The sequence below is a fragment of the Solanum dulcamara genome, chromosome 7 (assembly GCF_947179165.1).
Source record: "Solanum dulcamara chromosome 7, daSolDulc1.2, whole genome shotgun sequence".
Classification (NCBI taxonomy): Eukaryota; Viridiplantae; Streptophyta; class Magnoliopsida; order Solanales; family Solanaceae; genus Solanum; species Solanum dulcamara.
Window position 1 is genome coordinate 73,517,738 of NC_077243.1, and position 14,234 is coordinate 73,531,971.

The following is a 14,234-nucleotide window of genomic DNA, read 5'->3' on the forward strand; positions in this document are numbered from 1 at the left end:
TGCAACAGGATGTTTACCTTGCTCCAGCATGCCGCTAACAGCATAATCAGAGGCGTTAGTATGTACCTCAAAAGAAAGATCAAAGTCAGGCAGCCGCAATATTGGTTCAGATGCAATAACCTTCTTTAATAAATTAAAAGCCTTCTCTCTTGATTCTGACCAAGCCCATTTCACATTCTTCTTTAGCAAATTCGTCAATAGAGCAGCCTTATTTGAATAGCCTACTATGAACTTCTACAATAGTTTGCAAGTCCTAAAAATGATCTCAGTTCTTTAACCCCATTGGGTGCTTGCCATTCTACAATTGCTTGCACTTTTTTTTGGGTCCATGCGCACTTGGTTTTCGCTTACCAAATAGCCCAGAAACTTTATTTCGCGACTAGCAAACTCACATTTTTCCATTTTGACATAGAGTTGGTATTCTCTAAGTCGTTGCATCACCTTTCTTAAATGCAGCAGATGATCTTCTAGAGTCGTATTATATATGACTATATCATCTAAGTAGACTACTACAAAGTCATCAAGATACTCATAAAGTACATTGTTCATTAAGTTGCAGAAAGTAGTTGGGGCATCATTCAGCCCAAACAGCATTACAAGAAATTCATAGCGACCATATCTAGTGACACAAGTGGTCTTTGGGGCATCCCCTTCAACAATACGCACTTGCCAATAGCTAGACCTCAAATCTAACTTAGAAAAAAAACTAGCCTTAGACAACCTATCAGGTAGATCTTGAATCAGCAGCACTAAATACTTATTTTTCACAATCACTTTATTCAATGCCCTGTAATCAACACACATCCTAAGACTGCCATCTTGCTTCTTTTGGAACAGGATAAGCACACCAAATGGTGCCTTTGAAGGCTGAATCATTCCAGCATCAAGCAACTCAGACAATTGCTTGCGAAGTTCAACCAACTCCAATGGGAACATGCGATAAGGAGGTCGTGCCAGTGGCACTGATTCAGGAATTAGTTCAATCCTGTGATCAATTTTCCTCCTTAGAGGAAACTCTTTAGGCAGTTTTGGAGGCATTACATCCTTATATTCAGTCAGAAACTTAGAGCATCTGGAACTTCAATCTGCACATCTGGCTTCACTTCAACCAAGGCAACAAGATAAGCCGGTTCACCCTTCTTCAATCCCTTCTCAAAAGTCATAGCAGACAGTAGTGCAACAATTCCAGTATTCTTCTTACTTCCCTTATCAAAAAGGTGGATTTCCTTCATAAATCCAGGATCCTTCTCACCCATAAACATCAGACCATCTAAATCAGCAATAGGATCAACTTTGAACTTCCTTATAAAGTCGATTTCCAAAAACATGTTGAAATCATCAAGTGGTACAACAGTCAGATTATGCACACCAAACCAATGCTCTATTGTTAGAGGCATGTCAAGAGCCATGCCATAGCCTGGTTGTGCGGCAGAATTGGCTGCTTTCATCCTTGTTGCACAATCAGTCACATTTAAACCATATTCTTTGATAATCTTCGAGGCAACAAAAGTATGAGTAGCACTAGTAGCCACCATCGTAATTACACTCTTTTACCCAATATTCATGTTAGTGTACATTAGAGTTCCATAGGCATCTGATAAATTATCCACCATTTCAGCAGCATTTATGTAGGCAACATCAGCAGTAATATCTTCATTTGTGTCTATTTTACTAACACTAGACAAAGTGTTTAGCAAATGCACAAGATTGACATTAGCAGCAATTTCCTTGCCCTTTTCTTATTTCTTCTCTTTGGCCAGTAAAGCATTTATCTTGCCCTGCTTAGGACAGTTCCTTGCTTGATAGCCTGATTTTTGACAAGTCCAGCAAACCTTTTCACCAGTGGGCTTGCTTTGACTGGACGACGCAACATCTATCTTCCTCTTTCCTTTTTCATTTTCTTCTTGCCTTCGGTTGTCTTTCTTCCCGTCTTTATCCTTCTCCTTCCTCTTAGTCTTGGACGAAATAGTTGGGTTAGTAGTGGTACTATTAGATTGAAAATCAATTAAGGCATCCGCTACAGCAATTGCACTTGGCAGATTTGGGACTTTCTGCCTGCGCAATTCATTTTGTGCCCACCCCTGTATGCCAGAAATGAAATTGTGCAATTTATCTTCATCGAGCATATTCTGAATATCCAATAACAATGATGAAAATTCCTTCACATACTCCCAAATAGATCCCACTTATTTCAAACATTTCAACTTGTCCCTAGCAACCCAAGAAGAGTTACTTGGCAGGAATTTTTCAGGAAGTGCATCCCTGATTTTTTCCCACGTATCAACCTTGGGCCTGTTTGCACTCTCATCATCAGCATTCTTCATCCGCCACTAGAGAATGGCATCACCACAAAAGTAACGAACTGCAATAGTAAACTTATCATTTGCAGGGACATAAGCACTAGTAAAGTAATGCTTCAGATCCCCAAGAAAGTTTCCAATTTTTTGGAACCAAAAACACTATCAAACGACTTAGGTTTAAGAACTTTGATCTTGGCATGTTCTTCGCCTCCTCTGGGCATATTTGCAACATCTAGATGAAAAACTGTCATCTCCGTCTTCAGATCTCCGTTTTCCTTCTTAAGGCCCTCATGAAAAGCCTGCAACTCGGAAAACTGGCCATCAAAATTCCCACAATAAGTCTGCATCACTGCATTGATGCCTTAAATCTGTGTCAGAACATCAACCGTGCCTTCATAGCTTGCTGTCATGCCCAGAATGTCCTCCAATCGTGAAACCTTTTTCCGTAAGTCATTGTAACTATTTTCGTTAGCCATTGTTAGTGTCGAAACCTTTTCCTCTGATACCAATTGTAAGGGGGTCAACTCACGATGATCTAACCCACTTCAATAGCCTAACACTTTAGATTCAACCTTTATTTCTTTTACCTCAATCTCATTTCACACTTAGACAATGCTTACAAATATATAAACACACTAGCACATATAGGAACGAGTCCCAACTTTATATTAAACTCGTGCCACAAAGAAGTCCACAAAATCAGCCTTACAAAAATCTGACACAATGACTCTCTGCCTGTGACTGGTCTACCTATGCCAATAAATAGGTCGCAGCACCCAGTCACATGTCAGTCATATGCCTTACAAAGTCAGTTGACATCCCCAACTGATAGGCCAATTCAAAATTCGAAATAAACAAGTTTATCCAAAATGCTGACAAGTCCAAAACAGCTAGAAACTGCCCAACCGCGCAACTACCTACGCATGTGCGAGGCACACGCGGGCAACCTTCAATTCTGGCACCAAAATCATTCTCTGACCGCCTAAACTCGTGCCTACCCACGTGCCTGCACTGTGCCTAGGTCCTGCCTCGCACAGTTTGCCGTTGTGGTCCAGTCTCCTCAGCCTTTGCCCCTTCATCTAACTCTTAGCCCATGAACTTGTTTAACCACGATCTTGCCACGACCATAGCCTTGCCATGCCTTAGTTTTCCCAGCCCTTGTCATACCTTAGCCACGTTTTACCTTGCATGTCTTAGCCACGGCATTGCCAAAGTCTTGTCAATTGAACTTAATCTTGACTAATTGCATTGGACCTTGACTAGGTTCATCATGTAAATCTCTAGCCATGTCTGAGCCACTCGAACAATCAAGCTGAGGGTCTAACACATATCATAAACACTAATGTGAGTGTTGACGATCATACATAATTTTACGCTATATATTCCTTTTCATATACTAAAACATTAGCAATTTATCATACTGTGTTTATAAGTTACAAAACATTTAACATTATGGTTTACAATAATATCTCATTGAGACTTATCATATAATATCTAAAACAATAATGTGTAAACCCTTGTGAAAAATAAAATTCATTAATGTATATTAGAAACACATAATTGACTTACTGTATATCTTTAATTTATTCTTTAAATGTCTTTAGTTGCAAATTTTTATTAATAGATCTACAATCATAAAATCATTATAGTTAACACCCTTTATTTTTGAATCTTCTCTTTGATGACAAAATATTTTCATTTAATATTTTTGATACCATTAGATTATTTGTCATTCTTAAAATAGAACTCATAAGTTTCAAAGCCTTGTTAATGATGTCGACAACACCATAATATGTACTTTCTTCCTTATTATTCTTGTGAAGCTAGTTTTTGATGTTGGTCCGCTCGGTACAGGTTATACTTGTCTTGGTCTAAGCTCTTATCTGAATGGAGGAATTTCAGAAGAAATTAAGTTTGGAAGTTGTTGTTATCTAATTTGTATTACCAAAATACTTAGAACAACATTTTTGCAGAAATTCATCAGAGACAACAATGTTTAAAGTATGTTTTCAAAACCAGAAAATTTAAAAACTAATATTGAAAATAGAATTTTTAACAAAAACAGAAACAATATTGAAAAGAAGAACATCGAACTCACTAAATGCGCAATGTGTCCTAAAGAAATGATTCTCCTCAAGTACCCGAAGTTAATGGAATATATTCTTTCAGGATAAAACGATTTACTCACTGATGTATCGGTACCAAAAACAATAGTGTCAGCGAACCACTCAATGGGAGCAAAGTACACTAGATTTTTTTGTACAGAAGAATAGTGAAAAGTTTGAGGAATCACAGGTATTTATACTTAGAACAATAAAAGACAACAAAGTTTAAAGTATGTTTTCAAAACCAGAAAGTTTAAAAACTAGTATTGAAGATAGAATCTATAACAAAAACAAAAACGATATTGAAAAGAAGGAAAATCGAGCCCACTAAATACACAGCGTGTCCTTAAGGAAATTATTCCCCTCAAGTATCTGAGGTTAAAGGAATATATCCTCCCAAAACAGAATGATTTTACTTATCGGTGTATCGATACCAAAAACAATAGTGTCAGCGAATCACTCATCGGAAGCAAAGTACACTAAATTTATTTGTGCACAAGAAAAAGAAATAGTAGTTCAGAAATTTTCGTAGTGAGAAGTATGAGGAATCACAGGTATTTATAGACACTGAAGCAGATCATATAAAACTTCATATAAAACTCGAAAAGAAAGTCCTGCCACCGTGCTTGCTTTGGTGACAACTTCAAGCACTGTTTCTAAAAATTTGCAACCTTCCAGAATGGCCTTCCAGAATAATTACTAATTAAGAAACGATTGTTAGTCATTTAATAAACGACGTAAAATTTAAATAAATCCAAAAAAGAAACTGAATCAGATCGTGCGGATCCGATTCAGAACAGGATCGTTCGGGATCATGCAGTTTTAACATTTGGGACTTGTTATCATGACATCCATCCCTCGTAATTGATCAAATATACCTGTAATAGAATGTTACTTTACAGGTGATACATCCACAGACAACTTGGGGAATGAGCAAGCATTATCACAAATTTCATCAACCTTTCTCTTTTTTTTTTTATTTCCCGCTCGGTATTCAATACCCACATTGGAGTTTGATTAAATCCGGATTGACACCGAAAAGTCCCACATTGGGGGTAAAGTGACTCCACTACTATACTGGTTGGTCATCAGAATCTTTCAAGTGACTCAAGAGCTAAACACTCGGAGAATTGTGGGAACATAGTAAATATTTCCTCTATTTCTGCATTCAACAATTAAAAGTTATGTTATAGCAAATACTGACTTATATATATATATATATATATATATATATATATATATATATATATATGTTTTAGTCACCTTTCAATGGCTCACTTAATTATGTGCGAGGAATTGTCCTATTGAGTAATGGAAAGCGGGCTAGTCCCCGAAAATACCCCGTCCGTAAGTTCTTTTATCGTTGGGCAAAAAAAAGAATGCTTATATGTCACCTGAATACACAATATAATTTTTCGTCGGGGTTCGCCAACCCAGCTCCCACCCTTGTCTATCACATCAAATCCAGTCTCTGTATAGCATGACAAAAAAGGTTCCAACACTTCTTTTTCTTTTTGTTAGATAGTTTCATCACTGGATGTCAGTGTTGTCAAAAACACACTTAAAGCATGCTTAATCCCCGTAGAGAGGTTCAAAACGTTTTGCTGCAAAACGGGCACTCCGGTATCGTCATCAATGAGCATAATCCTCTTTGATATTAAACGATTGATATTTCACTTTATCGTAATCTTTTTTCAATTATTTGTTCATATATTTGTTATTCATGCTTATAATTTTTAGTCTTGGACTACACATATATATTGTATTTTTTTTTCTTCATCAAATCTCATATTTTATGTGCGCTTAAAGCCCCAATGGGGACCTTAGAGCTTTTCTGCAATGGCATATTGTTGGATGAACGTTGGATGAACATAATTTACAAATGGGTTTGGTGAGGATAGTGTGACACAGACCTTATTCTTACAAGGTAGAGAAGCTATTTTCGATAGACCGCATCAGCTTCAGTAAAAACATTACAAAGTAGTTCAAAATAAAGAAAACAATGAGAGTGAAGAAGTCGAGACAAAATGCTAAAGAAAGCAGGGAAAAACATACTAATATGTTGCAGCTCCCTGTTGTTCTTCGAGAAGTCTGAAGTCTACAGCTTCTGCGTTTTGGTACTAATTGGCAGGAGAAACAGAAGATTTTATGACACCAGCATTTGAAAAGAAGTTTTTGAGAAGAAAAAAAAATAGTTTTTGCTCAAAATTATTTATTTTGAAAAGCTTGATAAAAATATACTTAACACTTTTAAAAGCTTGATCAAACACTAATTGTTGCTCATAAATGTTTTTAAAATTTATTGACCAAACAAAAACTACTACATACCAGAAGTATTTTTTTAGAAAGCACTTTTGAAATACACACTTTTCAGAACAAGCTGATCTTAGAATATCAAACATAATGTGAAAAATCTTCTCAAAAGAAGGAACAAGGTAAATTCAATAACACAATTCAAATCCCCAAATATAGCAGCACCAATCCAATAACTAATTGGCATAAAATTTCTAAAAAAGATACCAAGGCAATGTTACATGAACATGCCAAAACATAATAAAACAAGATTACATATATGGTACATCAACATCTGCAACCATTGCAGATGTATTCCTTCTCTTCTATGAAAACATCCAACTTCAGCCGAGCCCTGGCATTAACGACATCTCTTGGGACCAGAAGGAATTTTTTCAAAGGAATATTTTCTGACCAGTTTGGGACACTCTCTGCAACAGATTCTAGTTTAAAAGAGCTCTCCCCATCTGTTAGTACAAGCTCGTATGCGAACCTTCTCTTCTGCATAGCTGGTCCAACACAGATAATGTTGATAGCACTTCCAACACGGTCACTAGCATGGTTGATGATGAAAAGTATACCTTCTGTCCTCATTTGTAGAACTTGGCAACATTGATCTTTTTCTATGTAAATTGGATGGACAGCATTGAAAAAAATGTGCTGGGCTGAAGAAAAATGTGCATGGCTAAAATGTGCATATACCTTTGTTGAGGTACCTATAAAGTCACAGGCAGGGGAAGGACACGAACAAGGCACATAGATGCATGCATTTTCATGGTCAGTTTTCTTACTATAACTCAGAATCTCCTTGCAACCATACCTTTTGTTCACGCATGAGACTTTCACAGATTCCAGAACCTTCTCCATAGCCCGACAACGGTTATATCCAATTGGCCAACAACACGATGGACACTTATTAGCAATCTTGATGCAGCAAGAGGCACATGCTATGTGCCCATTCTCACACTATATTTTTGTCCAGAAAGAAAAAAGAATATGTCAGAAAAGATGTTCATCGTAGGCAGTTTGAATGTTTGCAGATGACAGCTTACACCACTCTACCTGCTTATAAATTTCAAGGTTTCTTAAAGTACACAGCTTAAGAAGTAGGGAAAACGAAAACCGTGTTACATGGAAAGTGTAAACAAATTGCACTTAAAATTTCACTATTTAGCTCTTTGTATTAGCATTTGCTATAAACCTAGAGTCCTGGCTTTAATTTCTTGCTTGGTCCAAAAGGCTCATACATCCACTTTCACTTCACTACTTAGCCTTTCATATTAGCATTTGTCACATCCCCCTATAGTCGTGCTCTTCATTTCTTGCTTAGTTCAAAACGCTCAATAATTCATTTAAACAAGTTCATGCATTAAAATGTCCTATTTTGTTCCAATAACAACAAATTGATTACCAATAGCTATATTCTACCTTAGAGTAAAACCATAGTGGCTGTTCTGCAACTCTTAGATGAAAAAAGACAGAAATTAACCACTCTGGCAAGGAGAAGGACGTAGATCTTAGGATCTGAATCTCAGTTCTTTGTATGCCTTTAAATACAGTACCAAGATTAAATCTGAAGTTACTGTGAGCTAAAAATAAGAGTTCTAAAAAGAGGCCTAGGTACATAACTTCTATCACAATAGATCTCCAACAAAGGAATAGTATACAGTTAATAACTTTTATCATGAAAGATCTCTAACAAAGGAATAGTAAACAGTTAATACCTTCTATCACTGATAATACCCTAATCTTTTGTGGGGCAGAGACTCTCCAAGTTCTATATCTCAATCTAACTCTCATGATATTTGAAGATGTCTCTGGATTACATATTAACATGATGAAGAGCAAGATCTACCCTGTCAATGAAGTCTCAAATTTGAATACCCTGGTAGGAATTCTGGTACGTTACACATGCTCTTTCCCCTCTACTTGGGGTCTCCCTTTGGGTGCAAAATACAAAGCACTTGAGATACGAAATGGAGTGGTGGAGAAGGTGGAGAAGAGACTATCTATCTATGGGAGGAAGGCTAACCCTATCAATAGTGTACAGGACAGCATACCTACCTACACCATGTCCCTCATCCCAATGCCATATGAGGTGAAAGAGCAGCTGGATGATCTGAGAAGGGCATTCCTATGGGAAGGAAACCGAGAAGAGCATAAATTCCACCTTGTGAAGTGGGATAAAGTCATATTGCCGAAGGAACAGGAAGGTTTGGGTATCAGGGACCTTAGCAAACACAACAATAACCACAAGGGAAGAATCTATATCTCCAGATCATTTGCAAGAAAGAGAGCCTAATGACAAAGTAATTTAAACCAGATTAAATCGGGATGCGAAAAGAAGAACCCCGTTTTCAATGATTCTTATTTGTTCTAATCGGAAAGGGATTCAATTTTGTCTTTTAATACTCCATCATACACCAGTGCTTCCTCTAACTTGAATATTACGCCATTAAGACTATGACTTCACCAGAAGAAACAAAGACCTACACTAGCCAATTATTCTCCAATTTTGAATGAAATGTTATAACTTCAAAGTTCGAACCATATGAGATGGGATAAACACCTAAAGCAGTCATCCCTCTGTCAGCAATTCTCCCAATTATAACCCTTTAATAGATCCATACTTCCTATGCTACTTAATGATTTCTCTATTATTTGCTATGTTTGCTTTACTTCTGTATTTTATTTCTTAAAACTGCCTCCACAACCCCACCTGTTGGATTAACAAAAAAGGCAACTTTAACACCTCCTTTAGAGCAATAAACTATATGGGTCAGATTATAAATGCCAATATGAATTCCCTTCTATTCAAGGCAATCAAGAATTCTCCAAACACAATTAATTCAAGATAAATTATTATACTTCCTAATAGTAATGAATAGGGTAAAAAGAAGAAACCTGAAAGACAGGAACACAGAGATGTTCAAGGCAGATTGGGCAATCCAACACATCCGGATCCGATAACGTCACGGAAATTGACCCATTTCCTCTTGAACCCTCCAAATTCTGATCTGGGTCCTCAGCAGAAATGGACCTGTTCCCTCTTGAAACCTCAGAATCACGAATTCGCACTCTCCGATCACCACTCAGTCGGAAATTTCCCTCAGATTCCGATTCCGATTCCGATTCCCAATCCCCATCTTCCTCCTCCTCCTCATCTTCTTCCTCTTCCACCTCCGCCTCCTCTTCGTGCTCTTCCTCAACAACCCTTTCTTCAATTCCACCATGCCTTTCCCTTTCTCTTTCTTGTTCTTGTTCTTGTTCACGACGAACGGCGCTACAAGAGAAAGTGCCGGCTGTAGTTCTCCGTCTTTTGGGTACAGGTCTTCTTGTGGGGCTACTGGGTCCTTCATCGTTATCATCTTCTTCTCTTCCTAGGGAAAATCTCGCCATTTCTGCTGCTTCTTCTTCTTCTTCGCTATGGTTCACTCTTATCATTGTCATAAAAAACGAGTTAACTCGGTTTTTGTAAATATTATTTCCATATATTATTATTATTATTATATTATATATATAGAAAAATATATTTTCTCTTTACAAAAATTTGGTAACAAAATCGAATTTTGGGAAATGCTATGAGATTTAAATTTTAAACGTTTTCTTGAAAATGTGTTTAACTATAAGGAAATAATTTTATTTAATTTATAAATAAGGTGTCTAGATTTAATCTTCATGAATTAAGAAAAAGAGTAATTAGATTACCAATTATGGTTTAGCAAGAAATTTGTTTAATGATTAACTTTATTTGAATAGTATGTGTTTTTTATGTCATTAGTACATTGAACTTGGACGGTGTTTGATTAACAATCCGTTAGAATTAACTTGTTTTAAATGTTTTTCGGTGAAAAATAATTTTTATATATTTTTAAAGTATTTGAATAAATTAAAAAAGATATTTATAAAAAAAATTCTTCAGAAATTAAGAAAATGAGTAATTAGATTTCCAATTATGATTTATCAAGATATTTATTCAATGATTAACTTTATTTGAATTTTTTTTACGTCATCAATATGTTGAACTTGTAGGTTGTTTGACCTATTTGGCCAAGCGGCTAAAAACTATTTATTTTATAAGCACTTTTATTAAAATAACTTTTTAAAAATATATTTTTGAAAATAATAATTATTTGTGTTTAGCTAATTCATTTGAAAGATACTTTTGTTAAGTATATTGTGTTTGACTAAAAAAAATTAAAAGTGTTTTGAGAGGTAAATTACGAAAAAAATAATTATCAATACACTTTTAATATTAAAATTATTTAATTGAGAAAAATTATTTTAAATATCTATTATAAAATTTTAAATCAATTGTTTATGTTTATTTAGTTAAAAAGTACATATTATAAATTTTCATCGATACTATAGATAGATAAATCAAAGCAAATATTAGATATTAATATAATATTGACATAATTATTTAAACATAATTAAAAATATCAAGGCAAATACATTAAAAAATTATTCCACAAATTAAAATATAAATAATAACATATAAAATGTAAAATAAAATAAAATCTAGAAAGAAACTTGACCAAACTTATGAGATATATTAATTAATTAACAAGGGATATATTGATAAAAATATATAAATAGTAGGATATTTATATCTTGGAAAAAATATTTTTTTGCTTTTGTTTTTGTTTTTTTTTAGAAACATAATTTTTTGGTTTCTTCCCAACCGCAAAAAAGTGCTTCTATTTCTATTTAAAAGTAGTTTTACCAATTAAATGAGCACCTTTAATTTTCAAAAAATATATTTTTTTTCTTTCAAAATAAAGTGTTTTTGACCTTCCACCGATTAGGCCAAACATGCCAAAAGCAGTCTTTTGAAAAAAATAATAATATTGGTTTAGAAAATTAAGGTGCTTGAAAGATAGGAATATAAAGATGTTCAAAGCAAATGGGGCAATCCAACACATCTGGATCCGATAACGTCACGGAAATTGACATATTTCCTTTTGAACCCTCCAAAACACGATCTGGATCTTACGCAGAAAATAGACTTGTTCCTTGTTGAAACCTCTGAATCAAGAACTCACACTCTCCAATCACTGATCAATCGAAAATTTCTCTCAGATTCTGATTCTGATTTTCAATCCTCGTCTTCCTCCTCCTCCTCCTCCTCTTCTTCCTCGTCCACCTCGCCTCCTCTTCTTCTTCCTCAATAACCCTTTCTTCAATTCCACACGCCTTTCCCTTTTCCTTTTTTTTTTTTTTGTTCTTGTTCACGACATACGGCTACAAGAGAAAGTTCCGGCGAAAATTCTCCGTTTTTTGGGTATAGGTCTTTTTGTGGTGGAATTAAAGAAAGGGTTGTTGAGGAAGAAGAAGAAGATGCGAGGGTGGAAGAGGAAGAGGAAGAGAAGGATGAGGGTGGAGATAAGGATTGTGAATTGAAATTGAAATCTGAGAGAAATTTTCGATGGAGCAGTGATTGAAGAGTATATAAGTCAAATACTTAAAATAAGTCAATCAAACAAAATATAAGTCAAAATTTCTAATTTATGGCTTTTGACTTCTTCTTTTTTGGTTTAAAATTAAGTGCTTAAAACACATTTTGTTTTAATCAAACAATACGAAAATGTTTAAAAACTATTTTGGATTAAAAACACTTAAAATAAGTCAATTCAAACAGGTTCTTTCAAAATTCTCAACTTATGACTTTAGACTTATAAGTCAAATTATTATAAATATTATCATTTTTTGCTTATTTACGTATTTGGTAAAAATCAAAATTGCTTATAATCAAATGTTTGTTTGCCAAAATCATAAAGTCATCTCTACCTTATGATTTTACAGCTTATGGATGTTTTTGTTGACCTTTAATGATTTTACCCCTAAAATATTTTGTAATTTTCCAAACACTTTTCTTAAAACGTATTTTTACTATATTATAGAACTCATTCATCCTTTTATTTATAAAATAATATAAAGAATCTTTTTTAAAAAATAACTTTAACGATGTTTCAATATTTTTAATAGAAGAAATGTTTATTAATATACTTTTCTATCAAACACATTAACTATTTATTATTAATTTTAGTACTTTTCTCCAACATAACTATTTATATTTATTTATAAAAACAATCAAATGAGCACCTAAAATGCTTTTCCCAAATTGATATTTACCACTACTTTAAACTAGCCAACTCAAAGAGCTTCTATTTTACCTTTTCCACTATATTTTACAAACTAAACGACAAATCCTAAACATTAATTCTTATTTAATAATTGATTCATAATTTAAGTAATATATTATAGCAAATTCAGTAATAATGTAAAATTCTTTACTCCATTAGAATACTATTTGATTCCTTTAAATATAGCAGATAAAAGACAACATGATAGTTTATGCAATAACAACAATAATATATAATAATATATTCAGTGAAATTTTACAAGTGAAGTGTGAGAGTAGATTATACGCATACCTTATTACTCTCTTGGAGGTAGAGAGGTTGTTTTCGGAGGCTCTTGACTCGAGTATAACAAATCAAAGTAAGTGAAAAGGAAAAATGATAATGAAGAAAACATAGCAACTAATACGGAAATAGTTACAACAATAAAATAAAGCAATAACCGAAACACCTCCTCAATAATAAAATATCTGCATATCTCTTCGTCACATGCTCAATCATGTTAGTTTTTGCAAGGGTAAATCTTACCGCTATGATTATTCAAAGTATCACATTTGTATTTTTATAAGTAGTCTTTTCACACATAGAAGATGAGTAGTAAATGTAAATTTAGTAATATCTTCTTTTATGCATTAAGGTTCCTACTAATAATTTGATGAACAAGTTAGGGTTTTATTATGACTTTCTTTTTTTTGGTGCAATGTATAAATAGACTGATTGGCAATGAGAAAATATGAGAACTTCTTCCACATTTTGGCAGCGCGTCATATAAGATTCATACCAAACAACTCCAAAATAACCTAAGAATATCACTGACATAGTTAGAGTCGATGACAAAGGAACGAATGTCATCAATGAATCGGATTAGAGGTATCAAATGAGCGGGTTGGATTGAAATTAGAGATATTAAAATGGGTTGAAGTAGAAATTGGATTGAGTCATGACCCATCCAAATTTACTTTAGGCTCAAATGGCCTAAAAATCGAATTGGGTCCTGATCCGCCCAATTTGACGCAATTAGTCTCAATAGTTTTAACATATTGTTATTTATCTTTTATAACCACAATTGAATTCCAACTCAAGAAAATAAAAAAAATATGTTGTAAATAGATAGATAAATTCTAGAAGATATAAAATGATAGTAATTCATACCTTCAATATGGGAACATAAATTACACCAATACAAATAAAGAGTCTTAAAACGGGTGAATTTGAAGATAAATTGGGTTCAATTGAAGCCCACTAGGAAGACCCGCCTTTCATAACAAAAAAAAAAGATAGAACGAAGGATGAATTTCTCAATTTGGCTGGAGAGGCCAGAAAAGCATAATTTTCTTACAATGGGTAAATACTTGAGCGGGTTGAGATTGACCCAATTCAATTATCCTGAGCTC

The 14,234-nt window shown here is 34.2% G+C and overlaps 1 protein-coding gene across 1 annotated transcript; it reads right to left on the reverse strand.

The window, feature by feature from the left end:
- Positions 1-6,827: 6,827 nt before the first annotated feature.
- On the reverse strand, positions 6,828-10,184 carry LOC129895997 (putative E3 ubiquitin-protein ligase SINA-like 6). Its single transcript, XM_055971803.1, has 2 exons — positions 9,602-10,184; positions 6,828-7,663 (listed from the first exon to the last, which is right to left on the reverse strand). The coding sequence occupies exons 1-2, from the start codon at positions 10,145-10,147 to the stop codon at positions 6,986-6,988; spliced, it is 1,224 nt and encodes a 407-aa protein (XP_055827778.1). The 5' UTR covers positions 10,148-10,184; the 3' UTR covers positions 6,828-6,985.
- Positions 10,185-14,234: the final 4,050 nt, after the last annotated feature.